This window comes from Apteryx mantelli, chromosome 17, assembly GCF_036417845.1.
Source record: "Apteryx mantelli isolate bAptMan1 chromosome 17, bAptMan1.hap1, whole genome shotgun sequence".
Taxonomy (NCBI): Eukaryota; Metazoa; Chordata; class Aves; order Apterygiformes; family Apterygidae; genus Apteryx; species Apteryx mantelli.
In genome coordinates, this window is record NC_089994.1 from 7,168,544 (window position 1) to 7,196,509 (window position 27,966).

The 27,966-nt window shown below is 52.6% G+C and overlaps 1 protein-coding gene across 3 annotated transcripts; it reads left to right on the forward strand.

Moving 5' to 3' along the window:
* The first annotated feature begins 1,044 nt into the window (after positions 1 to 1,044).
* Positions 1,045 to 27,819, forward strand: CABP1 (calcium binding protein 1). Of its 3 annotated transcripts, XM_013944822.2 has the most exons (7): positions 14,150 to 14,347; positions 19,012 to 19,188; positions 22,782 to 22,812; positions 23,447 to 23,590; positions 24,714 to 24,823; positions 25,218 to 25,365; positions 27,185 to 27,819. In XM_013944822.2, the coding sequence occupies exons 1-7, from the start codon at positions 14,303 to 14,305 to the stop codon at positions 27,208 to 27,210; spliced, it is 681 nt and encodes a 226-aa protein (XP_013800276.1). In that variant the 5' UTR covers positions 14,150 to 14,302; the 3' UTR covers positions 27,211 to 27,819. The 3 variants fall into 3 exon arrangements, with proteins under 3 accessions (XP_067163014.1, XP_013800276.1, XP_013800277.1); XM_067306913.1 differs by lacking the exons at positions 14,150 to 14,347; positions 19,012 to 19,188 and adding an exon at positions 1,045 to 1,638; XM_013944823.2 differs by lacking the exon at positions 19,012 to 19,188.
* The last annotated feature ends 147 nt before the right edge of the window (positions 27,820 to 27,966 follow it).

Sequence of the window (27,966 nt, forward strand, 5' to 3'; positions counted from 1 at the left end):
TAAGGCCTTTGGGTGCTGACCCATCGTGCCAGGATCCATCTGTGGTCCCGCTCGAGTAGACCGAGCACCCCAGGCAGGTGCCCAGCTGGGCCATGGCGCACGGCATCGTGCTGGCGTGCTCGCCCCACAGCGCAGCGCAGCACCCTGCCTGCTCCGGGGCACCGGGCACCTCCCTGGGGCACAGCAGCGGCTGCGGGAGCCTCGGGGCCGGGCCCCCCCGCCCGCCCGCCCGCTGAGCCGGGGGCAGCGCTGCTTCGGGGGGTGGCAGCGCCCGAGGGCAGCGCCGTGCCGCAGCGAGCAGCGGTGCTGCACCCCGGCCCGGCGGCCCCCCCCCCCCCGGGCGCTGCCCCCGGTCCACCGGGCTCCCCCCCCCCCCCGGGCGCTGCCCCCGGCCCGCCGGGCTCCCCCCCCCCCCCGGAGCGCTGTCCCCGGCCCGCCGGGCTCCCCCCCCCCCCGGGCGCTGTCCCCGGCCCGCCGGGCTCCCCCCCACCCCCCGGAGCGCTGCCCCCGCCCCGGCGAGCTCCCCCCCCCGGAGCGCTGCCCCCGGCCCGCCGGGCTCCCCCCCACCCCCCGGAGCGCTGCCCCCGGTCCGCCGGGCTCCCCCCCACCCCGGGCGCTGTCCCCGGCCCGCCGGGCTCCCCCCCCCCCCCCCGGGCGCTGCCCCCGGTCCGCCGGGCTCCCCCCCCCCCCCGGGCGCTGCCCGCCCGCCCGCCGCGCTGCGGGAGCGCCGCCCGCCGCCCGCCCGCGCCCCCTCGGCGGCTCCGCGGCGCCGCTTCGCCTCGCGGCGCGCCCCGGCCCGAGCCGCTGCCGGCGGGGGGAGGCCCCGGCTCACCTGGGGGGGGGGCGGCGGCGGCGGCGGCGGGGCGGGGGGAGCCCGGCGGGCCGGTGCCCGGCGGCCCCCGCGGAGCGCCCCGTGCGCGGCCTCTGCCGGCGCCGTCACATGGCCGCGGTGCGGGATTTAAGCGGGTCTCCGCAGGACATGCCGTGAGCGGCGCGCCGCAGCCCGGCCCGCAGCGGCGGCGATGCGGCTCTAGCGGCCCCGCGATGAGCGGCTCCTCCATGGCCAAGAGCGAGTCCCGCACTTCGCTGCTGCGGGCGGCGGGCGGCAGGAGGGCGGCGGGCGCCCAGCCCCAGCCCGGCGGCGGCGGCGGCCGGGAGCGGGAGCGGGGCCAGGGCCAGGGCCAGGGCCAGGGCGGGCCGGCGGGCAGCGAGCCGCTCCCCGGGGAGCCGAGCGCCCGCAGGCCGCTGTGCCGCCCGGAGGACGCGGGGCGGCTGTCACATGGCCGGGGGCAGAGCCCGCCGGAGCCGGCGGAAGGAGGGCCGAGGCGCGGCGGCGGCGGCAGCGGCGGCGGCAGCGGCAGCGGCAGGGAGCCGGCGCGAGCATCCCGGCACCGCCGCCGCCCCCCGGAGCCGCCGCCGCCGCCGGCCGCCGGCGATGGGGAGGAGGCAGAGCAGGACTTTTCCTTCAGCGCCGGGCAGCGGGGCAGCAGGGAGTCCCTGAAGCTGCCGGAGGGCGCCTCGCCTCTGCCCAAACCCAGCAGCAAGTGCTCCGCCAAGCCGGGCGGCAGCGAGCGCTCGCCGGACGCCGACCCGCTCCTGCACCAGCTGCGCCCCATGCTCAGCTCCGTCTTCGGGCAGGTAAGAGCCCGCGCCGCGGCTCCCGGCCCCGGAGCGCCGCCGCCCCCGGCCGCCCCCGGGGCAAGGAGCCCCCCGGGGAAGGAGCCCCCCCCGGGGACGGCGCCCCCCGGCAGCTCGCGCTCGTCCCCCGCCGGGCCCGGCCGCGGCTGGCCCGCGGGTGCCGCCGGGGACGCGCCGTGCTCGCCCCGGCTCCGGCGGGGCAAGTTGTGGCCCTGCCTGGTGAGGGTGAGAGCCAGAGAAGCGAAAAAATTTTAAAAAACCTATTTACTTATTAGATTCCATCTCTCTGGCTCCCCGCCTTGCTTTGCTGTATTTGTTTACATCTCCTTATGGTACATTTCTGTACAATCAGCATATGAATCATTTCTGATGGCAGAAGCTGTCAGGGGAAGGTAGTGGGGAGGACGACAAAAAAAATCCTGACCCAGTTCTGAAGCCTTCCCAGTCACTATGTTGGGATGGAACAGATGCTTTCGGTGTTTGCAAGCTCTTTGGGTACAAAGCTGTCGTTTTTAGCTGCTTCTGGTAGTGAAATTACCCAACAGGGCTACCCTTGGAAAATGAAAAGGCAGAGGGAGACTGGCTTGAAATTTTCTTTTAGAGTCATTTAGGGCTGTTACTGGGAGATGTAATCTTCAGGAAGATTAATGTAACTGCAATCTCCCAGAAGCACAATTACAGGTATAAGCCAGCAGCCTGGAGGGCTAAGTTCCAGCCCTGGAAGTGATCGATTAAACCAGAATTATGATTTGTGAGTTTTGTTGTTGTTGGGGGTTTTTTTAAGCTGATTTGGGAGGCTTTGCAGAATGTCCATTCAAATTATGATTATGGAGAGAATGAGAAGACTCTTTGTAACTGGGGGGAAGGACATGATGCTCCCGTGTCTTATTTAGTTTAGTCTTGGTAAGTGTTGTCTACCTCTGTCCATCATCTTGACTTCTCCAGAGAAGAATCAAACCTCATCTGTTCTCAACAATTTTGCATCCTCAGCGACAGTCTGTTGATTTATGAATGTTACTGCTGTGTTTAACTCAGAATTAATATTACCCCTTCTGTGCCACCAGCATACCAGAAGTCTAGATTAAAATGTTGTAGTTGCAGTAAGCAAGGGCCTAGCTGCTTAGTTAGGTAACAAAAAGCAATATTTCAGTACCGGACTTTGAAATCCCTGGGCTCAGCTCTGTCTCGTGCTGTCCCTGTCCTTGTATTTCTGACAAAGAGAGATGCATCTAAGAAGAAGGTTTTCAGTCTACAGCACTGTATGTCCCCAAAATGTCAGAAGTACAAACAAATCCATGCCAGGGCTGCTCCTCACAGCCCCCCGTCTGGCTTTGAGCCCTGTCCTGGCCACAGCTGCGCCGGGGGGGAATGGCATTGCTATTTTACCTGTTTTGCTGCTTGCGTTCCAAAGTCATGAGACACTTTGAATGCCATAAACTTAACAAAATTAAATTCCAGTGTGGAACAATGCCACTTACGGAAAAGAGACGGATATGATTCTAGCTTTAGTTCTTTCGCTCAGCACCTAGCACCCGTGCTTATAAACAAACACCAACATCTTTCTTTCCGAGCGTAACATGCTTTATTCCCATTTCTCTCTGTATTCATCTGTCACTTGCTTTCTTTGAAGTAAGTATGAGAAAACGACCATCTAGTGGTGATTTTAGGACTGGCTTTAAGGAGTGGGTTGTAGTAGGGCTGTTCAGGGATTTGTGGATACAAGAAGCAGAGCGTGGGGAACTACAAGATGGGATGCAGAAGGAGCTGGTTACAGGAAGACAGATGTGAAGATATTTGTGGTGATATAAAAATCCAGGGATGACTAAAGGTCCAAGGGTAAGAACTGTGGAAATTCTGTCATGGGAAGGGATGATGATTCTGTTTTCGTGAGTGAAGAAATTAATGTGAAGCCCTGTACAAAAATGTGAGCAGTGTTTTGTGACAGGCAGGACTTTATTCCTGCAGGAGGCCAAGTTGAGCCTGGGTTGAGCCTTGGTCACAGGTGCGGTCGGGTCCAGGATTGCAGTAGAAGGCTGCAGGTGCTGTGACACCAGTCTGCTACACATTGCAATTAGAAGAGAGCAACAGCGCAGCAGACAATTTATTTAATCCAAGAACTTCTCTCCAGCCCACACAGCCCACTGTGAAACAGTTAAAACAGTAATTTTGCAGTACGTTCCAGGAGGGGAGCGCAGTGATGCAGATCTGCAGCAGTAGTGCACTGTGATCCAGCAGCGCCGGTGTTTCTTGTCCCAGCTGTGCAGATGTGAAACACCATCCCGTTGTTCCACAGTGGTGCAGTGATACAGTCGCATATGCAGAGCGCTACAGTGGTACGATCAGATGGGCAGGAAACATTGCAGGGATGACTTCACGGAGTATGTCATTATTGCAGTAGCAGCGGAAAGAAGCAGCCCAGGACTACAGGGTTGTGTCGTAGGCAGGCAGATTTGTAGCGGTGCAGGGGAAAACACAGAGCAAAGGCAGAAGTGCAGTGTTTATGTAACTAGCACGGCAATACAGTGCACTGTGGGTGTGTGCTCCAGAAGAATGCTAAGGCACGGCACTGCCCGGATACGGTATGCAATAATATTTTATTAATTAGGCTCATGCTATATTGGTGCAGTGATGCTTTAGTGTAATAAAACAGTAATACTCTTTGAGGGCATTTTGCCATTTTGTAATTGAGCAGTACGTGAATTAACAAATGTCAGATAGCATAATGGTGTATTAGTATAAGCCAGGCTGTCATCTTAGTCTAATGACATGTTCCCACACTGGATTGGCGAGGCAGCTGCAGAAACGCGCTCTGGTGTGGAGTTATGTCAGGTTAGCATTCAGTGCAGCACCGCACCAAGTGACTGAGCGCGCAGTGCCGACAGCGTGGTAGTGTGGTAACGCAATCCTGTGGCAGAGCAATGTGATACTGGTGCCATGTGGTAGGAGTTTGGCAGTGCATGGGTGTGATAATAGTGTAGTGTTGTAGCTTGACAGAACAGTTTAGCAGTCTAATGATGTCGTAATACAATATTCTGGAGGGAAGCTATTCTATACCACGGCGATCACTTCTGGTGTGATATTAGCAGAGGGCTGCACCAGCCCGACAGAACCGTCCTTCGTAAGCCGGTAAGGCGGCCAGCGAGGCGTTCCTGCCCTGCTGCAGTGCTGGTAGCACAGTGGCGATGGGTACGAGGGCAACGTCGGAGCTGTGTGGTGACAGAAGAGCAGCGTTACTATGGGCCGGTTATACGATGCATGCGACAGCGGGGCAACAGCGTTTTACAGTGGCACCGCGGCGGCGATAGCTCAATACACAGTGTGACAGTGCAGCGACTCCATTGCGTAGCTGGCGAGGTACGCATGTGAGATAACGAGGCAAAGAGGCAAAGCGGCTAGAAAGGGGAGGTAGGGAGGGTATATAGTATTGTTCGACCTGGCAGTGGGATAGTGTAGGAGTGGCAAGTGGTAAAGAAGTGCAGCGTAGCAAAAGGAGCGCGCTGTGGCCCCTGCAGAGCAGAGCGGGATGGCATGGCAGTCCTGTAGCGTGGCTGCAGGACGCAGTGTGGTGTCAGGCCATAGCACGTCAGCAAGAACAGAGGAGCAGTGATACCCCAGCGGCTGGGATAGCGGTGAGGTGGCAGCCTGGCAGCAGGACAGGGTTTATTAATGTGACAGCACTAGCAACGCCAGCACAGAGGACGCGGAGCAGGAGTGTGGTGGTGGGGACAGCAGTGCAACAGCAGCAGCAACTGTGACGTAACAGCTGTGTGGCAGCAGGAATCGGAATACAGCAGGATCCCAAATACAGGAACCGGGGGCAGCTGTAGTGCGGCAGCAGCGCTTGTGGTGCAGCGGCAGTTTAGCAGCTGGGCTCGTGGCACAGTGCCGTGCTGCAAAGGTACCGCAGCACAGCAGCCCTCCCGTTGCCTTTGCATCAGTCTCCCTGTGCCACAGGGCTGGCCCGAGCTGGCACCTTTAAGAAGAGCTTTTTCTGGCCTTTGCTATGCAATATTAATTTGCAAGTGATCTCGCCATGTGAGACCTGACCGCTTTCAGAGCCGTTTAGCTTTCACACCCTGCCTGACTGTTAAATTTTTTAAGTGAAGTGATTCCCCAACAGTTTTCTGTCAATTGCCTCTGGTAGCATGGGGTTCACAGGGGTCAAACAATGCCACAGGGAACCATTAAATATTTACAGGCTTCTGCTGTTAGCACAGTGGCCAAAGGGGCTGTTGTGTTCCTATTTGTATGAGCAGTTAAAAGCCTCTCCTGTCTGCACCTTCTCCCATTTTCCTTCCTGTTTTAGTGTTAGTGTTGAAATTGCCGTTGAACTGGAGAAGGATTCCTTCTGCATTTCCTGAATTTCCTTTCCTTTTCTTGCTCATTCTTTCTTTACTTATTCTTGGGCTTTAGTTAACCTTAACAGGTCTCAGCGGGTCTTGGCGCAAAGCAGAATGACAGAGCTGGCCCTGTTTTGGGGCCGTGCGTGTCCCCGGGCTGTATATGTGTGAGGAGCAGGTGTAAAGAACATCCTCCTCCAAAACAGCGAGGAGCGGGCAAGGAAAAAGCGCGTTTTCCAACCTCTCAAAGGGAGGCTGAACACCCTTGCTGGTCTCCTCCCTGCACAACGCTCCCTTGCTCCAGCATCGCCTCGACTTCAGCTGTCGTAGCAGGAGTCTTGCCTAAGTGCAGTTGCTGCAGGAGGACCTCAGTGCGGAGGGAGCTCGCTGAGAGGGCTGGCAGCCCTGTGCAGCCTTGCCGAGAGGCGAGGGGACGCTTGGCGATGGCTCAGTCATCCAAGCGTTAGCGAGGCAGGCTGCTGCGTGTTGGGCTGTGCTGGAGCAGTGATGCCAGCGATGGAGGCTTGCGAACGTAGAGCTGTGGGATAGTGAAGGCAATGTGTCTCGGTCCGCGAGTTCCTGTGGGCTGTTATACTGTGCCAGAGGACACCTGGAGCAGCCACATGTCGGTGCTCATGGCGAACCGAGGACACTTCCTCATCGCTACTCAGTTACAGGGTTAAACCGACAGAGCAATTTGGGGTGAAGAGGTTTCTTCTGTGGCGCAGAATGTCCAGTCCCCCTAGTAACAGCTATCCTGTGCGTATCATTAGCTGACTTATGTGGAAGTTATGTGCATAGGTCAAAAGAGACAAAAAACAGAAGGAGCACAAGAGCCTCTCACTCAGCTGTTCTTCTGGTTTATTCCCACGCCTCTGAGAGCTCCCTGTGACAAGGACAAAAACGGGTCCCCCAAGGGCAGCGTGTCAGGGCCTGGGCGCCGGAGGGCTGCCGAGGCGGGTGCGAGGGCCGGCGGCGGGCTGGACGCCGAAACGCCGCCCAGGGCGCAGCGCCAGCGCCGCAATCGCAAGATGTTTCTCCACAGGATCCTCTCTCTGCCCCCGTCACCCACACGGCGCCTTCCCCTGCGCCCGCCGGCGGCACCAACGGCTCCGCGCCCTCGTCTAACGGCCCCAACGGCTCTAACGGCCCCAACGGCCCCAACGGCCCCGCCCCCCCGCGCGCCCGCTCCGCGAGGGCCGGCGGTCCGTGTCCCCACGGCGCCCCCTGCTGCGGGCGGCCGGAGCCGCTCGCCGTCCCCCGGCCCGGCCCCCGCCGTCCCCGGCCCCCGGGCCCGTCCCGGCTGCCGTGTCCCCCCGAGCTGGGAGCTCCCCGCCGGGCCTGTCGCCCCGTCCCCGCGCGGTGTCCCCGGCTCCCCGGGAGACGCCCTGGGTGAAGCCTGCTCGCGAGCTGAGGACGCCCCGTCCCAGCGGCGACTGGCGCGTCCCGGGCGCGCGACGGCCGGCCTTGGGGTACGGCGAGGCCAGCGTAGGGCCTCCCTGCTCCCCTCCGCGTCCCCGCGTGTAACCGGCCCTCGGGAGCCTTCGCACCGGCCCCTTGTGTGTGTGCACGCAGCCGTGCGCGGGCAACCTGTGCTCCGTCTCCTGTGTGGGTCTACACCCTCCTCCGTATGTGCGTACGCTTCCCTGTGTATATAAACAACCGGCATATGCATACGTCGCTGCCTGCTGACACTGGCCATATGTTCCAAGGTATGTCTCGTGTGTTTTCTATATGTAAGGAAAGACACCGAGAAGCGTTGTTCCACTCGAGCGCATCCACCCAGCTCGCCCCTTGCTCGGCTTGGGGAAAGACGTGTCGCTCTTACTGCTTCCAAGGAGCTTGCGGGATGGGAGCCAGGCACGCCGAACCGCTGAGGGCAATGGGCAAGCTCCCTGCCTGCAGCGGGTCTGCCGGGAAACGGTAATCGTTGTCAGTGGTTTACTTTTTAAACAAATCCATTTTAAAAGGATAGGGAAAAGCATCAAAGAAAAACCAGGCTAAAGGAACATTCATTAAATATTCAGTTCATGAAATATACAGCTGCATGAGCTAATGCGCTGAAACACACAGACCTTCTGGTTGGATCCAGCTTATCTTTTGAGAGAAGAAAATCTTTCAATAATGAATTAATTGTCATTTAAATGAGTCCACTGTGCATTTCGGCAACCTGTACTGCCTTGATTTTTGTTTTGTGAAACATTGTTGAAGCCAAAGGCTTCGAACAAAGCGTCAATCAGGGAAGAGTTTAGCAGTAGATGTAGTAGCTAGGCTGTAGGTCTGTCAGCTAAATTAGCTGTGGTTCTTTCTAGCGTCACAGCTCCAGTGACTGCTTTCCCCTGATGAGTCCATGAGTGGTATTGATTTCCAATAACAAGCAGCTATATGGTGTGCATCCAGTAAAAGACACTTAGCTAACTTTGGGCTCCCTTTCAGCAATCCTCTGACATTCCTGTGACCTTAGAGAGCTACAGCAGTGCCCATGAACTTGAGTAATCCTGCAATTTCAGTCAAATGCTCATCTTAGAAATAAAGACAAACAGTTGTCATAGCTCATATGGTCTCATTAATTTTTTAGTAGCTTTCTGTACAAGCGTAAGACCATGAGCTAGTACAGCTATGAATGAAGTCATTAGCAATTTTCTAATCTCTCCTCTACCCCTTCCTCCCTTAGAGTACTTTGCAACCCGCAACCATCTTTGGAAAGAATAGACATCATTGCTCCATCCCACACTGATGAAATATTCTCTGTTCTTGGAAGGGAACAGGCAACCATGTAACATTGTGAGGCATCATGTCACAACACTTGAAGGCAGGAAGTAAAAAAACACCAACAAAATCCTCCTGCGTTCTGCTGAAATAAGGCAAAGAGCTTAGTTAGTTTGTGACCAGCTGTGTTGAAAAATAGCCAGAGATTCCTTACTGCGATACGCAGTCTGATCCTTCTAAAGGTGCTGTCCGATCCTTACTCAAAACAGAAGTGAGCCAGGCCTCAGTGTTGTAGTGGCATATTTCATACAGTTTTGGAGGATTATGTTGGGTTAGTGCTGATTCCCAGGCCTCTGCTCATCTACTAATCAACCACACTTTCTATAGCACTTCAGTGGGCCAGCCAAACGCTGACCCCCCCAGTGCTTTTTTACTTTGAGAGAGGTAAGGGAACCAAGGTAGAATTAGCTACTTTTACAGCAATGCCAGGCAGAGAGAGAGTGATTCACAGTTCTCTTATTCCTGAGCAGAGGGAAGGGACCATGAACGGTTTGTTTTAAACCGTCTTTATACTGCATATACATGGCAAACTGTTACAGCAGCTTCTGGGCCTCAAACTTGTATTTGACCTTTTGTAGTCCATTGATGATCTTGAAAAGCAGAAAATATCCACAAAGCATGATGCTCTGGCCAGTGTATCTTCTGCGTGGGATCCTGGAAGTTGGGTTAGTGCAAAATATTTGTACCAGATCTGCATGGAAGGTGTCAGGAAACGGGACATTCCCATCTGCTTGCATCTAACATTCCGTAAAGCCAATTAATTATAGACAAAGCTGTTCTGAACAGAAGATGCCAATCAAGGCTTTGTTACCTTGAGAGTGATGGAAAATATCCTTGGTAGTTTAGGTCTTTTTAATAACCTTTCTGTTGTTTGTGATTGAATATGATCCAATTGCTCTAATGGAAGAGAATATTATGCACAGCATGAGTCAGCAACACTTTCTTCCTGGAACAGCTGACAGCAAAGAAAGTTCCCAAACTCTCTGCAGAAATATTCAACCCTCTGGATGAAGATTTGGGCTGTATCTGCCAATACCTGCTGGTGCCACCCCTGAGATGGACCTGTGCTTGTCTGGCTGGAATGAGGAACCGTCCAAGGTTCATTCGAGGTCGGAAGACACGACTCGATGTGTAGTAAAAACACTTGGGGGCCTTATGCAAAAGAAGAAAGGGAAGTCACAGAAGTTTGGAGTGCCAGGGCATGTTCCAGTGGTGGGGAGCTATAAAACAAGGACCCCAACAGCACTGACAACGTGAGGATGTTAATAAATCCAAAACAGCTAAGGTCATCTGGTAAACAAGACTAGATTTTTTTCTTGTAAAATACAGATCTATAGCCACCAGCTAAAGGATGGTTGGGAGAAAATTTGAAAGCCAATAATCACTGTGTACCCTCTCCACTGTGGGGCAGGAAAAGTATACCAAAAATTCTTACCCTGTCAGAACAAATTAAGGTGGAGTATGTTAAGATATTAAATAGTGACATCTTCCAAGCGTGCAGTGGGCATTAGGTAAAGGCATGGATTTCAGTGAAAAGCTGCGAGGAGTGAGTTTTCCCTGCTTTACAATATATTCCTGTCGGAGGTTAACCCTCGTACTAATGTTGTCCTGCTGTAGCGATTGTTTGTGTTGTGTCACAAACAACAATCTGATCTAACGTTCCAGCAAGCAAAGAGCGAACACTGAACCTGGCCTGGCATCTAATGGTCTTGCTTTACAAATCACACTTCCATTGGAAACTTTTGCCAAGCAAAGCTGCAGTCAGATAAGTGAGCCCAAATTTTGAATTGACTTTAGATCTTTCTGTTGTGACTTTTGATATTTGCTGTCACTGGATAAAGTCTCTGGCAGCTACCAAATGATTAGCCGTAGAGGGATCCAACATTTCCCTATGGGATGAGTATTTGTACCAAAGGTGCCAGCCCCAAGCACAGCACTGCTTCTTTTTAAAGAATCCAGACATATTAAACCATCTAAATCCCTCCCTGTCCCATGCCAAGTCACCCAGCCTCCTCCCTGCTCTATGCTCAGGTCGGTCAATGTGCCAAACTCCTTTCGTACGTGCCGAGTTCTCTCTCTGAGCCAAACTGCATCCACGAAGGGCTCCGTTCTGCACCGTGGGTTGGAGGGGAAACGGAGGGATGCAGGAACATAGGTAAGATTGGCATTTCACAAAGTTCCTGCAGATTTTTAGAAAGTTTACAAGAGAGCCCCAGACCTTAAAAGAACAGTGTGATTGCCACAAAGAACAGTGTGGGAAAACCAGTATACATGCATGTGCAGCCCTCCCACACGCACACTGACTACCCCAGATATAGGCATACCCACAGATCAGCACCTACACACAAATGTTTTTGACACACTTATTCTCAGCATCCTGTTCTCTTGCAGCAGCCTCGGTTGGAGGAAGGGAGAAAATAGGCTCCTCTAGCCTAATCTTCTAGTGACCTTTCTGCCAACTCCGCTTTCCTACATATCTCTAAGCTGCCCATAGTGGAGACGGGAACAAGATCCCCCTGTAGAAAGTGATTTTCAGGCTTAAAGGTCAGCAGAATCCGTCTGCTAGATTGTGATGTGCTGCCCAATTGCTCTTAAGAGATTCAGGGTAAATAAGGAGACAAGAAAACGGTTTACGATCACGTCACTCAGGCCCCCTGCGGCTCTGCCAGAGTTGTTTTTGCAGAGTCGAAGGACTGCGACTGTGCTGCAAACCTGGTGCAGGTGGGCTCCCGGGGCCTCTTCCCTTTGTGAACTGCTAGCTCCCTTCGAAACCCGGCAGCAGGGCTCTCAGCCCTGCCCGCGCTGCCTACAGCTGCCTGCGACCGCAGGGCTCTCTGGAAGAAAAGCAGGAGAGCAGGCAGCCGGAGCAGTTTGCCATGGTGACTGGCTCGCAATGCTCCGGTACAGGCTCGTATTTAGAAGGTCACTCTCTCAACTTTCTTAAGAGCGCTGTGTCCTGCAGAGCTGTCCCTAGCAGCGCGAGGGCTGCGCTGAGCTCCGTGGGCTGCCCTGCCCCGGCGGGAGGCGCCTGCCTCGCTCGCTCGCTCCGCTTCCTCTCCCTGGCAGGAGGCAGGAGACGGCGCTTCTCAGTTGCGGGGCGTTCCTGGCCTCCTCGCTGCCTGTCAAGGGGAGATTCATTAGGAGCAGGGAGGCGATTCTCTCTCCTCTTTCTGCTCTGGAATTGGAGTCGTTTGTCTCGGGAAGGAGCCCCGGCGCCTCGCTTGCTGTGTGGCAGCTTCTGCTCAAGGGAGACAAGCGCTTTGTCAATAAACAAGGAGCCCGGGGAATGGCTCCAACTGACAGAGAACATTATTAACGACCAGCACTTTGGCTGAGGGTAGACGAGCCTCCCATTAGCTGCTTTAAGAGGGGAAATAGAAATAGAGCTCGAGATGGCAGCCCTGAGCGGAGCTGGGAGTTTCGGCATCCTCCACCAAGACCCCTGCCGGGAGGGCCAGGGCTGGCACAGCCCCCAGCATGTGAGTGTGTGTTTTCTCCTTCATCAGGGAGCCCCAAACTGTGACAGCAGGCGGCAGGCCCAGCTCATGAACAGCTTTGCCTCACGGCCCGGTAAGGGTGAGCTCTGCTATGGAGATCTTCCAGGCCAGAGTTTCTCCATCCTCTTTATCTATCCCAGTTTGCCCTGGGGACAAGAGATGTCTCCCAGTATCTGCCACCACAACTGTTGTGTGCTGCTCACTTTGGAGGACCTGTGAGTCCCGCTGTTCGTGCAGCTCTTTCCTGGGCAGTGCACCGAGGAAGGCATGGAGGGGACCCGAGAGGAGGCTGTTCTGCTGCTTTCACTCTTGGGAAGTGGCTAGTACGAGGAAGAGCGAGAAACATTATCCCACATTGCCCTGCGCTTCTGACTATGACTGGAATCAGAGAAGCTGTTGCCTCTTGCCATGGCTGGACTCCTAAACTAGTGTCCTCAGGTAGAAGAAGCCTCTAGGCTCTAAAACAACTCTTGATTCACCTTGCAATTATTCTACATTTCCCACAACACCTCCAGGGTAGAAGCATAAAAATCCCAGCTTTGTTGTGACATTGACGGATCATCCTTTTCTGTCCTACAGCCCTAGAGCTGCCGGGAGGGTAAGTCCTTGTCTCCTGCATAGAAAAGCATGTGGTACAGGTACAGCCCATGGGTGAGGTCTTTGCAGAGCCTTTTGTTTGGACCCACACTTGCAAAGAAGGTGGTGAAACCTTTCAGCTGAACATCTGAGTGTCCTACCAACCTGTGGCATAGATGGGGTACAGGATCATCATCATCTTGGTCTCTGCAGTTATTGGAGGAGGTAGCTCTTCATGCCATGGCTTCTTATCGCTGTGGAGATGCAGCCATGGTGGCTTCACAGCTAAGGATGCATTCACTATCCTGTTCAGATCCTGTTGCCTGGGGTGATGGTGAGTCTTTTATGCAATTTAAATTTTTCAGACAGAACGCTGTTACGTTCAGCCTGAGAACAGAGGAAAACGTATTGAGGGCTCATCTTCTTTTTTGAGAGATGATTCTGTTAGCCCACGGTTCAGAGCCGGGACTGGGATAGGAGCCCCTTATGGAGCCCAGGACTTGGGTGCTTGGAAGAGGAATGACCTGTGGACTGTGGATCTGAAGTCTAAAGTCTTTGTTACACCTTGCCAAGCTGTTAAGATTTAGGATTCAGGTCTGAGCCCATCTCTGACAGATGTGTGCAGGAAAACCACCAGTTGATTTCTACTTGCAGAAAGCTCGAAAGACTTTACCATGAGACTGGCTCAAGATCTCTCCCTCGTGGTTGAAAGTTACAGCCATGGGGCTGCGAGTGTCCTCGGGTCACTGGACTGCTGCCTCCAGCTTGCTTCAATGGAGGCATGAAAAGAATGAGGGACCTCCAGGTCTGCAGTGATTTGTAAGCTGAAACCGGTCCCACCCAGCTCAGCGGTCCATTTCTGCTCCGAAATGAGCTCTGGACTCTGCTCCAAGCCTCTAAGTGGATTGCCTGGTGGCCAGCCTGCCTCTCCAGTGGTTGAAAAGCTGAAGGGGGTTAGAAGTGGGGGTGGGTAGGGAGCTAGAGGATGCGACGTTCGGAGGCTGTGTGCACCCAGACTAGCTGGTTTCACCGAACTCATCACTGAAATCACTTCTTGCGGTGCCTCTGTTTTAATTCTCCCTGAATCAGCCCTCTCCCGTGAGTGAAACAATCTTGCCTGCAGATTGAGGGGGGTGGGAGGGATTTGAACATTAATCTGCTGTAGATTATACATCCGCCTCCCTCTCTCTCCCCCCTTCTCACTCTCTCTCTCCCTCTCTCCCTCTCTTTCTGTCTGTTTCTCTCCCCTCCCTCTCCTTCCTGCTTCATCTCTTCAAGAAAGTGAACATAAAGTAAAAACACGGAGAGAGAGAGGCAGAGAGAGAAAAAGCTCCCTGAAGAGGGAAGCCCCAGCAGCCAGTAGCTGTTTGGATTTGCCTGGCACTGCCTTTCTTGCTTTGCTCCCAAGGAATACCTTTAATGGGATCAATTGCTTCAGTTCCTTTATAACCAAGTCCACCGGAAAGGCAGACTCTACATATTATGGGCAACTGTGTGAAGTCTCCACTGAGAAACCTCTCAAAAAAGGTATGTTCCCTGAATTGAAGTGCACTGTGCAGTTCCTGCCCTGCTTCTTGGGATGGGTGACGTTGTGGGCAGAGGGGAAAGGGAGGTGGGAGAAACGCGGAGGAGTGTACGAAGGGTTCAGCTCTCTTCACCGGTCTTTTTTGTAAGAGCTGCTCAAGCAAGTGCAGCCATCAGAGCCCGGGATGCCGAGTGCCACGACGTGCGTGTAAATATATGTGTGGGTCTGCATGCGCAGGAGTCGGCGTGTCTGTCCTCTGTGTGTGTGTGTGTGTGTGTGTGCAGCTCTCCGCTGTGTACGTGCAAGTTTGTGCTTGGCTATGTACGTAATACGCTGGAACACATTTTTGTACTGGCATCTGAATGTATGTGTGTACATGTGAGTTTGCATATGTGCATGCATGTGCTTAAAACGAGGAGTGTCAGCATGAGTCTAGTCTGCATGTCATTTCTGCAGGGACATGTGCTCATGTGCTTGTGACTGCGCGTGTGTGTTCACATGTATTCCTGTTGGTGCATGCAAGAATATGCACATTTAAATGACCATATCTGAAGTATATGTGTGTCCATAGCTGTTTATGTCTCTACACACGCATTCAGAGGTGCGTGCACATATGGGGGAATTTGTGTGGGTCACACACGTGTACACGGTTGTATGGCTGTGTCTGTGTGTGTATACTTGCTAGTATGTGTCCTCACATAAGTATGTATGTAGGCATACACGTGTTCCTCTGCATACCGGTAGTGGGGCATGCACCCGTCTAGTTTTGTTTGTGTGTACTTGGTTACAGAAGCACGCTTTTCTGTTTGTCCATGCCTCTTTGTGAGTGGACACACCGGGCCTTAACTGCGTGTTCATGTGTCACGTCACACGTCAGCATGGCCCAGGTGTGCACGTTTGGGCCCAGCTGCACTGCATGTCCAAGCTGCCGTGTGTATCTGTTGGGCCTCAACCCACAGACTGCTCGGTGCTTAGATTTTAAAATAATCCCGGGATGAATTAGATCCAGGAGCCGCTCTGTTGTTAGGGGCTGGATTGAAATGGGAATAGTTTGCCCGGTGATACTCCTTGTCTGAGCGAGGAAGATTTTGCAGCACAATGAACCCATCAGCCAAACAGTTCTCACTTGGCAGTGCTGACAGTCTAATAACTCAGCAAAAAACTGTTCGCTTCACTCCTTGTAAGTGAAAAGGTTGTGCTAAGCATTGAAAGTACTGCAGTGAGGCACTGGCCCTGTGGTGACCTTGCCGGCAGGGAAATGCCACTGCCGTCAGGGTGCTCCACGGAGGAGACCTTGCCACAGGGAAAAGCCCTTCTGGGAGGAGCTCTTGGGGAGGGTGCTCCCTGGCAGGGAGTCCCTTCTGGCTGGGATTTGCCTCTTCCACACGGAAACTTGGCCTGCCCCTTGCCTCAGCTGTATAAACATGGCCAGAAATGGCAGTGGGCAGCCGCAGAGCAGCCGGGATACGCAAGGAGAGGTGCCTCGCCAAGCAGTTAGGCAGTGCTGGGACTGCTCCTTAGCACAGGGTGACCTTGGGGAGAAGCAGAAGTAGTTGAGGTTTACCCAAACGTTGCACGTCTGCAAACCCCAAGCTGGCTACTTGTAGGTTGCCCCTAACTTGCAAAAAGTGGATTCAGGGTCTTATAGACTCTGTGTGATCGGTCTTTTATTCACTTATGCTTTCATTCCTAAGAGCTGCTTGGAATAATGCACTTTGTGCCTAGTTGCAAGGCCTGGGATGGCAGGACTAAAGGGAGAAGGCTCTGAAGCTGAATTAGAGAATTTCCTGGGCTTCACCCCAGCTAGCCGTGAATTAAGGCCTCGGGGACTAATCCTGAGTGGTCCTGGGGTTCTTTCGTTCTTTTGATTCCAACACACATGGTTACACTGGATGCTTCACAGAACCACTCATACATTGGACAACTTCCTTTGGCTGTTTTGTGATCCTGGTGTTTTTTTCTCAGATTTTAACATGGGCAAACTGAGAGGGAACTCAGTGAGGAAGATGAGGAGCTGGGCCCTGGGTGGCACTAAGTTTTATTGGGAAGAAGCAATCATTCTCTTCCTGTTACTCCTTCCTGTCCTCACCTTACCCCCACTTCAGTAAAGCTCCTTTGAGCATTCATGTCCTCGGACTGAAGAGCTGCCTACGCTGGGGTGCTGTTAAGCCAGAACTACCAGGCACAACTTTCTTATTGCTTATGATCTCCACCATGTGTTTCTCCCCAGCAAGTGGAAACAGAGACTTCAGATGATTAGCAGATCGGCTGAGGAATGTGAAGGCCTCTCGCATTTGATATCCATTCTTGGGGGAAGGTTGGATTCTTCTGTGATGGAGGGGCATTACCTGCTTATATTTTTCTTGTGTTTTGGTGAAATGGTGGAGGAAAAGAGGCAAAAAAAAAAAAAAAAGAAGCAGTGAAAGGTCTTCTTACTCCCAGACACTCTCCTTAGCAGCTTCTTAACCACACTGCCAAGTAGCATTTACTATTTTGAAGGCAGCAAAAAAATCAAATTCTCTGTATAGGGGAAGGTATTATAGCACAAACTGGAGCGTAAGTGGTAGCTAGACAGAGGAGGAGCTCTGGGCAGTGTGTGTGTGAAAGCTGCTCTTGGGTAACCGAGTTTGATCTCTCGAATACATGATCTCAGCCAGAAAGTTCAGAATCGCCTCCAGGCACCGGCTCGCTCGGTCTGGGACTGATCGGCACCTGCGTTCCTCGCCTGTTCGGATGATAGTGCTCAGGCTTCATCCCACCACGTCCGTTGCTGGCAGCTTCCCTTTCCACAGCGTGCCCGAGCGGCGGCAGCAAGCCGCGGCGCCTCTGCTGCGAGGGGCTCCCCCGCAGGGACGAGAGGGCCTCTCTGGGCAGGGAGCCCCCGACAGGTCGTGCTCAGCCGGGCCCTCGGCACTTCGGCGGCTTGCATGGCCGAGCTGTTCTGCTGCTCCTGGCAACTGTTTCATCAAATTGGCCATCTCTATCCATGCCGGAAAGTAATGGGCTGACCTTTCCTGGGCACGGCTCTGTGGCTTGGTAATAACTCTTTTGACTGCAAGGGTCAGAAAGCAAGGATTAGTTATAGGCTAGCGGCCTTCCGTCTTTCGCTGGCTTCAGTGGAATTATGCTCCGGACTGATGTGGGCTATTTTAAGTGATTCATACTATTTGGTATATTAAACTGAAAAAATGCACCAGGGAATAAAGCTGATAATTTTGAAAATGTATTGCATGATGTCATGAAGCTATGTGGTTCAACACAGATGCCATGACATTTAGCTGAGCTAGTGATATGCCATTTGCGGACTGATGCTCATCTTTCACGTTTTGAAGGACAAGCGTCCTATGTGATACATTTAATCAGCGACAGATTTCCTCCTCATCCGTGGTTGCAACGAAGCTGCTTCTCTGCTTCCTCGTTTTCTTTCTCCATGGCTCGCTTTCTGAGTTGTTTTTGTTTTGATGCCCGCTATTCACATGACAGTATACATGAGCGGTTTGGTGTAAGACTGTGTATAAAAATGTGAACTACAAACCATGTGTGCAATATCATAGCGCATGGCAGACAGCAAATAGATACAATGGGTTTGGACAAGTGTGTGTGGGGCAGGGGGGAGCTGGTCTTTTAGCCTGAAACAGAAAGGAAGCCCTGAAGGCAAGGGTTAATAGCGAGAGACCATGGCTATTGACAGAGCTCCGCTGAGCACCCACCCCGGGGCACCGTCTGTGAAAGCAGAACTCGGTCCTGAAGCAGGAATCTGATGCATGATTAATGTTTATTCTATAAAACCAAGGGTCCTGTGGGTTGTGCTGGCTTTTTATAGCTGCATGGGAATATCAGGATAAGACTTTTCTTGCAGAGCCAGGGAAATGCATTTCTATAAAAGGAAAGCAGCGGCTCCTTATAAAATCCAGCACTGGGTTCTATTCTGGAGCCTGAGCTTAGGAGGACGTGTGCACTTAGGAAAACGGTCTGCGGAAATGCAGACGGACAAAATTGTTGTGCCTGTGACCGATCTTGACTTTGGGACTGTAAATGCAGTAGCTGACTGAGACCCCGAGGGTGTCACTAATTAGAAGTGGAATGGGGAGCGCGAGACTGCAGCGGGCGACACCACCAGTCCTGTAAAGGGCCTTCTCCTAATATTATAAAGCATGCGAGGCTGTGTTGCTGCAATGTGGCGTGGAGCCTAACTCCGTGTCTGCGTGCAGGCTCTGCCGCCTGGTCTGGGGAGGCCCTGGCAGAGGCGGCTCTGCCAGCGGCTTTGCCTGCGCGCACGCTGGCACACGCGCGGTGCTGCCGGGGCGTGCTCGTCCTTTGCAGCTCCTGCCAGGAGTCATTAGCTCCGGCGCTTAGAGCGGGAGCGTGGCCCTTTGGGCTGCTCTGGATAGATGTGCGCAGCAGCGAGAGGCTGATGGCATTTCAAAGTGAAATTCTCCCGGTTGGCTGTACTTTCATCAGCCTTTGAAAGTGAACTCCTTGACTTACTGCTCCTGTACGAATCGCAGCGGATCGGTGGGGGGGACGCAGTGCGGACGAGATGAAGGAAGCGTAGCAATAACGACTCCGCGAGGCGGTGCAGTAAAACTTCAGAGGAAAGGCTGGGCGAGACGGGGAGGTAACGTCCTCTGTTGTGTTGTTTGCTTGCTGCTGGTTGGCTGGGAAGATCCGCCATGAGGAGAAGACGTGCTATAAGGCTGTCCAGACGAGCGAAGAGGGGCCGTCGGCCTGCGAGTACCAGGGTCCGCTCATGGTGCTGGCCCAGAACTGCGCCGTCATGCACAACCTGCTGGGGCCGGCCTGCATCTTCCTGCGCAAGGGCTTCGCAGAGAACAGGCAGCCTGTACGTAAGTTACCCCAGCCGGGCGAGACACGCACGGAGCCGTGCGGACGCGGGCCGGGGACGCGGAGCCGCCCGCGCGCGCCGCGGGCACGCTGCTCGCTGACCCACGGCCCCGCGTCTCAAGCATCCCGGCTGCGGCTCCGAGTGCAAACGCAGTCACAGGCAAATGTCGAGGCTGCAGGATGTGCCGAGATAGCCCTGTGCCCAAACACGGAGCCAGGAGGCTTCTAGAAACGCAGCTGTGGAAGACAGATCCGTGCCTGCTCAAGCAGGCGTAATCATATGGCCCGGGAGGAGTCCAGTATTCAAAGCTGTTATTCCAGCAAGACATCCACATCTCATTCCCAGAGGCTCAGATTAGCATTTAGGGTCTAAATAGCCACTTAAATGCAAATCAGGCATCCATACTGAGAACGAGCTGTCCCACAGAGATGCCCATATTTGATATCGGTCCTATCAGCTCACGGTGAGCACACTAATGCAAGCAGAAATGAGGATACCTCTGCCTCCTCACAGATGCCCAGACACATTCTCTTACGCACTTTCATACACAGCCTGATGCGGGTGCAGTGATCCCAGCCAAATAAACCAAAGACCATCAGTCTGTCCTCGTATTTGCAAATAGTACCAGACTACCAAATGCTATAACCCATACGCACACAGAAAAAGAGCAGAACCACATCCATCCATTCAGTCACATCTATTTGTAACTACCTGTTCATATGTATCTAATGTATATATAGAAAAAATAAGAATATATTTGTAGGTAAATTCAAATGGACACACCTGACCATGTTGAATATACAAAAATGTGCACCCCAATGTTGTACATTTACAAGACATAAAAGATATTTTTGAACATTCCATTCCTACATTAACATGAATTTAAAGACATACTCAAAGAAACCATGTATTAACACACTTTCTATGTACACGTATGAGTGAATATGTGTATTGTCATATATTCATCCAGTGCATTCCATGTTCTTCTGGTAAAACAAAGTTCACCCCAATTACCTGAGAGTCAGAGCTTGTTTGCCTCTGTAAGAAATCTCAGCCTTACACACTCGTACACTGATATAGTTATCTACAGCTGTAGGAGACACCTAGATCTTTAGCTCTAAAACCTCATCTTCAGCCAAAGACCCCCAAAAGCATTGCTGTTAGTCACTATTCATCAAAGAGCTTTTGTTCCTCCCAACCTTCAGCCACTAAGCGATCACATATCCTTGGGCCAGTTTGTTGACACACACAATATACTGTGCTTGCACAGGCACCCTCCCTGACCTCAGCATGCTCAAAGCCACCCGCCGCAGGAGAAACGTCCAGCTGCCCGGTGGGCGATCCTGCCTGTCTGGGCCCTGGAAACCCATAGCGTCCTAAGAAGTTTCCAAAATAGGATTAGTCATGTCTCTAACGACCCTGCTGTAGAATAAGTGCATCTGATAAAAAGCTTTACTCTGACTGACTCTCTAGACCAGCAGGATTTATTGTGCGTAGAACAGAAAGAAATGAGAGCAAAATCATTACCTATAATGAACTCTCAGAGGGTCACCTCTGCTTATTTCTAGGATCTATCTCTTTGAACAGGTTTATTCCTCTTTCCATATGTTCTTCTCCAAAAGCTTTAAAGTGATCCAGCCCATTTCTTCCCAAACAGGTGATTTTCCTCCTTTAGCATTTTAAGGAATCGTCTTTCCAGTTTAAACCAGAAAACCTCTTCATGACGTTAGTTATCGCTTGAGTCAGATTTTTGGAGGGACGTAAGCCCTCCCCCTCCTTTTGCATTTGCAGTCTGCGGCTCTCTGATGCTAAAATCTGCATGTGCAAAGATATGCTCAGAGCGCTGCGAACGCAAATGCCTCGGTGTGCAAAATTAGAGCGGGTGCTGAAGCCCTCATTTCCAACACGTCAGTGATGCCGGGAGCAGAGCGGTCGGCAGTGAGCGAGCAGGGAACGGTCCTGTGCCGGCAGTGCCGGGGGAAGGCCTGGGTCCTCTGGACGCCCACACCAGGCAGCAGCCACGGGGTGAGTCAGGGTGCCCTTGGTACCGCGGCAGCGACAGCGGCCCCACCGCGTCTCCCGCAGCGCCGCGCTGGCCCTCGGTGCGCGGCAGCGGCTCCGGGGCTGATGTTTGCCACCTCTTTGGAAAGAGGTGTGCGAGGTGGTGGTGCCGATCACGTGTCTTTTTAATCTGTTATGTTATCAAGGGCAGTAAGAGCTCCTGCGGCCAGTCTGGAGGGTCTCATCTGTTTTATTACTCGCTGTTGATGAAAGCAGAACAAATGGGATGACATGTTTGAAAATACCAGGTCTGTGAAGGATGAAACGGCAGGGCCAGCGCTCTCTGACGGTTCATCCAGCACAGAGACGCCTCTGGGAAGGTTATGAGTAGCAAGCCGATCACTCCTCTGGCACAGCCCACTTTTGCACAGACACGAGCCAGTGTGTGTCCTAGTTTGCAACGCGCTCTGAGCAGCCGCCATCAGAGTTTCCAGAGGAGCCTGTGGTTAAATAGCAAAGGATCATCCTTCTCAAACTGATCAGGGCACTGCCTCCGGGGACGTGCAGTGAGACTGCAGGACACCTGGAAAGCAAGGAGATGCTCCCCACGGTTGAGGGGAAGAGCCAAGAGTCAGACGACAAAAGAGATTGTGTTTCTGTTTCCAAATTCTCAGATGTTTTGGATTTGCCTGGGAGCTGTAAGAGGAATTAGGAAGGGCGTTTAAACCAGAACGCAGCGTATTTCCATGCTCATCTCTTCTTCTTGGTGCAGTGTCGGAATTTTCCTATACTCGTTCATATCCTCCTCCTTCTTCCAAGAAATTCAGATTGGATGTTTGAAGTTGCAGTGTTTCCTGAACATGGTGAATCCTTGTCCTGTTTTGTTTGTAGACGACCTTGATGTATATGTTGTGTCTCTGCCTTCACGCCTGGTTTCAAAATGCTCGTATGTGAAATTGAGGCTGGGAGGAAGGGGAAAGTTCCTGCCTTTTTGGGGGACTGACTATAGGAAATGACACTGGCGTGTTGGCTGTGAGAGAGCTTGTGGCTGTCCCTGTCCTGCCAGCGGGGATCCATGTAGACAGTGGCAGAGACCTGCTGGTCACAGGGGCAGCTTCCAGCTGGTTGGACCTGGACGTCTCCGGTGGAGCTGCCATAGGGAACACAGCTGGAGCTGGAGAACAGCTCCATGCTGCTGTAGGGCCATCCGGGGCTGCCGCTGGGGAGTGCCATAGGAGCCCATGGAGATGCTCATAGATGCCCTCTCATCCATCAGGTGGGGAGGCCACACAGGCAGCCCATGCTGGCCCAGGTCTCTTCTGCTTGTTGGGGAGCGCCCATCGTCCCCCTGCCCAGCAGACAAGGTGGAGAGGGGCTTCCACAGAGACGTATGCAGGCTAACACCCTCCCTCCTGGGGAGGAGAGCTGGGAAGCCTCGCCAGGTAGATGGTATTAAACATGTCATCACCTTCTTGTTTCTTCTCTCACTTTCTGGCTTGTCCCAGAACTGTATGCACCAACAAGTGCTATTCTGACACCACGTTCCTGGCAAGCAAATGGCTTTAACATGGTCTGTTCTCTCATTGCAGGATAGAGAACTGCGTCCCGAAGAAATTGAAGGTAAAACTTGTCGCTCCTTCTGTGTCACCTTTCTCCCTGCCCAGTGAAAACCTACTGGCCGGCCATTCCAGGTTGGCCCCCAAGGGGTAAAATAATTTGGGGCAATTCAAGGGAGGTGATTCCTGGACTCTGGCAACCCCAGCAGAAGGAATAATGTGAAAAACTGCAAGACTGCTGACGGTGGGGGGAATTTACATCCATTCCGGCTTCTTCAAGGTGGGGGGATAAGTGAGGTAATAAGTAGAGTACAATAGTGGGGCTCCAGGGAAGCCGTCTTACCTGCTGACCCCTGCAGTGAGGGCTATAGAGTATAGTGCGGTGGTGAGAGTTGGGAAAACTTATTCATTACAGTTTCTTCAGGGAGTGCAGTTTAGGAAAGCTCAAGTTTTTGACAGCTCAAAGCCTCTGCTGTTTGAGCAAGCTTTGCTGTAAGGAATGGGTCAGCAGTGCTGCTGACAGATGAGCTTAAAATTGCTGCAGTCCTTGCCTCTTCTCGGGGAGATCTGCTGGGAAAATATGCACTATCTTAGAGAACCTGGCCTCATAAAGTGCTGCTGACTCTTGGGAGGTTTCTTGGAAAAGGTATTTCAAGCTGTCACTGACAATGTTGCTCTTTCTGGATCCACTCCCACAGAATTAAGAGAAGCCTTTAAGGAGTTTGATAAAGACAAGGATGGGTTTATTAACTGCAGGGACCTGGGGAACTGCATGCGAACCATGGGCTACATGCCTACGGAGATGGAGCTCATAGAGCTCTCCCAGCAGATCAACATGAACCGTGAGTAGCGTCGCCCAGCCGCACCTCCCTGTTTCTGCTGTGCTCTGCATCGCTGTTTCGAGCTCTCTTGGTCTCCTGCTCTCTCTGTTCCTTTGGTTTCTTTTTCCCTCTTTTTTGGTTCTCTGTTTTGCTCCCTATCCATCTTCTCTCCTGTTCCTTTGTGGTCCCTAGCCTTTGTTTCCTGCTTGTCAGACTAAGGGGTGTGTGGACTGTGCTCTGTGGGAACGGTGTGTGGAAGGGCTGTCCTGTCCCCCTGTGTTTATGCTGGCAGGTGTAAAACTGCCCTTGATGTGGGCAGTTAAGACACGGGAGCACAGGCGGAGGGGAGCCTGTGCCAGCAGTGTCCGGCGGGAGCTACTGCTGGGGAAAGGAAAAATGTGGCAAACATGTCTGTAATCCACTGTAACTATGTCTGTGCCCCTTGTCTTTTACCACCATTTATTGTCACCACTTATCTGTGGCAGTGCAGGATATTATCTGCAGCCGGGTGGGAAAAGAGATATTTACTGCATGTTATTTCTGACGTGCTGATGTAGAAAGGACAAGTTATCTGGTCAAGGGAAGTAGATGTGACATACACAACCAGTCACACATAAAAATGGCTGATAACCCTGGTGCCCGGGCTATCATTAGACAAGCAGTTAGGAATTTGAGTGTCATTGCTAACTTACAGATAGGAGACAAACAAGCAAAAGATAAACATGATGAATGAACAGTTGGATAAACATTAGTCACTGGAGCAAGGCTCCACCTCTGCCGCAGGGCGCTCCCGGGCTGTGCGGGAACCTCAGCTCCCTTTGGCACAAGTTCAGCAGAGGACTGCTCTGGGGTCAGGTCTCTAATACCTGGTCTGCGATGCCGTAGGGCATGACAGTCCCCGGCAGCCTCGGATGGCACAGCTTGGGCTCATTCTGCCGAGCCCCCAATCCAGCAAATGCAAAGACATACCTCTGCTTTTCCTGCCACTATCCTGCACCTTCTCTGCTTTGCCTCCTGGAGAGCCAAGCTCTCTCCGGCAGCATGTGGCTGCCTCCGTGCAAGGGGCACACAGAGGTGTGAGCCTGCGTGCTGGCCTTGGCTAACGTGTGGAGTTCTTACATGCGATCTTTCCTCTTTTCCCAAGTGGGTGGCCACGTGGATTTTGAAGATTTTGTTGAGCTGATGGGACCAAAGCTTCTGGCAGAAACCGCAGACATGATTGGTGTAAAAGAGCTCCGCGATGCCTTCAGAGAGGTGAGTGCTCTGTGCCGCGTGCCCCTCAGAGAGGTGAGCAAGAGACAGGGAAGAGAGGAGACCCACTGGGGAAGAGAAGAGGAGAAGGAGAGAGCAGCATAGCGGAAGACTGAGAAAAAGCCAAGCCAGGCATGAAACAAGGCAGGAACAGAGAAAGTCACTGAGATAAGAGAAGGCAAGGAAGAGGAAAGCTGGTGCAGACACAGTGGTAATGAGAGGTTTCTGAGAAGGAAAGATAGGCTAGATCCAGACCAAAAGAGGCCTGAAGGAGGAAAAGGAGGGACACAGAAGGAAAACAGGGCACTCAAGAGCAGGACAATACAGGATCCAACCCAGAGCAAGTTCCATTCCCGTTAACCCTATTTCCCTGCTGGTATTTTTCACATACTTGCAGTTTGACACCAATGGTGATGGGGAGATCAGCACCAGCGAGCTGCGGGAGGCCATGAAGAAGCTTCTAGGGCAGCAGGTGGGCCATCGGGATATCGAAGAGATCATCCGGGACGTGGATCTGAACGGAGATGGGCGTGTCGATTTTGAAGGTGAGAAGGGATGAATGCTCCCTGTCCATCTGCTCTAGCGTGAGTCAGAGTTTCAGCTCAGAGGCTGAAGAGGAAGAGAAAATTTGCTTGTTCTGGGCCCAGATATCTGAGGTATGGGGAAACGAATAAACAAGAAATGTTTTTTTCCTCATCAGCTGAAGAAACTGGAGAACATTGGCTCACATAGGAAATTTCTCATCTGAAGTGCTCATTTGTATGTCTTGTCTTGCTGCATTTTGGTTTCAATCAGGTCTCCTTAACTCCAGTGCGATAAGATATATCTATTCCCTGCCACACAGAAGCAGCTTTTGGTGCGCACATGCAGTGCCAGCCTTCTCTTTATGGGGCATTTTTCTTTCCATTAAATCTATTGCAAGAGCTGTGAGGAGGCTGGGTTGGTTTGGAGAATGCATTACACCTACCATTTCCTCTGGGTCACTTTTTTTAATCTGGGTTTATAGAGAATTTGTTTCTGTATCTTTATGTCAGAAGATAGTCACATGCCAGACTTGCTCACTGGCACTGCAGATATCTGATCTAGGAGTGTCATGTTGAATGCTACAGGAATTCATTTCTTCTCACATTTTCCATGCCAGAAAGAACTGGAAAAACTAAGAGTGTTTAGGCTACTAACCTAACCATTAGCCATGGTGGGAGCAATGTTAATAGAGCTCAGAGTAGGGTTCAGGGTCCCTGGCAAGGGAAGCGTTGGTATCAGACTGCTGAACGGACGTAGCAGCCGGAAGGTGCGAGAGTAGCAGGCTGCTTCTGTTTTCCTAGTGCAAGTCCAGGCATCCTTTGGGAGTAAGGGTGAAGCACAGGAACTTCAGAATTAAAATAAAATGGACTTGGCTTTTTTTTGGCTCAGAGACATTCCTGAGTCTCCAACATGACAGAGTCTCAGTCCTCAGGATTACCGAGCTTCCTAGGACTTTGAAATGAGAAAAAACTACAAACGTCTCCTTAGGAAATATCTGGTAGCTGCTGTTCTAATGCACTGGCTGATTACATGACACTAGCTAGCTCTCCTTGTTTCCCACAGCTAAATTATGTTAGACAGCTAAAATACATGAAATGCTATCCCAGTATCATTTTCTCTGTGAGTTACTGCTTTAGTTGTCAGAGGACAGCTCCATCAATGGAAAGGAAGAAGTCAAGGGAGTAATTTCCACTGCCCTCCTCTTTGTGGAGTTATTAATTCCTGGGCAATTTAAGTGCAAAATGAAAACGCATTTAGATTCGATGGCATTTACACTCAATTTGAACAAGTGTAATTGACTTCACAAGCTGCAGGGTAGTGAAGAAATATATCCAGGACATCCTTACAGCTAACCTGTCTCTTCAAGACCAGTGCCCATCAAAGTGAACTTTTCTCTGCATAAAATCTAGCACCCTCCAAAACTCAAGTGATTTCTCAAACTGGTGTTTCTTTGAAATGGCAAGTTTACTCAAAAATTAGACCATGCCACCGAGATTATAAATCAGCGTGCCCTGAAATTACAGTGCAGTGAAGGGAGGCAACTCTTGCCGTAGCATCTCCCAAGGAGTTTTTGTGCAAACAAGACTGCACGCTGCCTGGGAAGGAGTCCCAGGGAACGAATTGTCCTGGCTAGCGGGATCATATCACTGTGTATAGCCCCGGAACTAAAGCCCATTTTGCATGAACTCTCCAGGGCCAGCCGCGGAGCGGCACAGACCTGCCAACAGGGTGCGGGGGCTCTCGGTTTCCCCTGGCTCCACACTGTCTCCAGGGAATGAGAGCTGGGTTGGGGACCCTGGCTGCCTTCTGCTTCAGCCTGTCCTTTCACGTTCTTTGCAGAGTTTGTTCGCATGATGTCCCGTTGAAGGTTATTCTCAGCTAAAGAAGAATCAGCACCTTAGAGAGGGCAGAAGAGGACCTAGATGGAGCATCTAGCCCCGATGTTCCCATGTGAAGGTTTATCGGCTGGCTGCGTTTGGGACATTGCGAGACGACCTGCTGCTCCTCCCTCACGGTGGTCCCCATGCCCCTCCACCCTTTCACACTGTGAAAGACTTGCAACTTCCTGCAACTGGAACCATTCCTCGGAGAACATGACTGCAGGAAACTGCAGAGCCAGGACTTGCCATGATGCTTTCATGGGATATTTGCAACTTTAGACTCCTCCTCCCCAGCTTTTATTCTCCCACCAGCTGCTGCAAAGCAAGAGCAGGAGAGCTCCTCTTGGCTTGGTGGATGAGAGCAAAGCCATCGGGACTGGTGGCAGCCTCAGGGCGTGCTCTGCACTTCTTGGTTTCCCTTGGTGAACCGTGTCCGTGTTTGCTGTCTGTGTGTGTGTGCGTGTGTGTCTATCTGTGTGGAATTATTTGTGCTTCCCCGGCACATATTTGCATCTCCTGTGGTTATGTTTACCAAGAGTAAATTCAAATACATGTCTTGTGGGGGGAAAGCGATAAATATGCACGCTGAAATGATGTGGAGCCTGGACGTCTCTGTGAGAGGCGGTGGCTGGGCTGGGGGAGAAGGGCTGTGGCAGATGCACACGCAGGCGCCTGCACCGTCTCCAGAGGGGAGTCCGTGCACTGGGAAGGGGAGACACTGCCGGTCAAAGCCCACGGCAG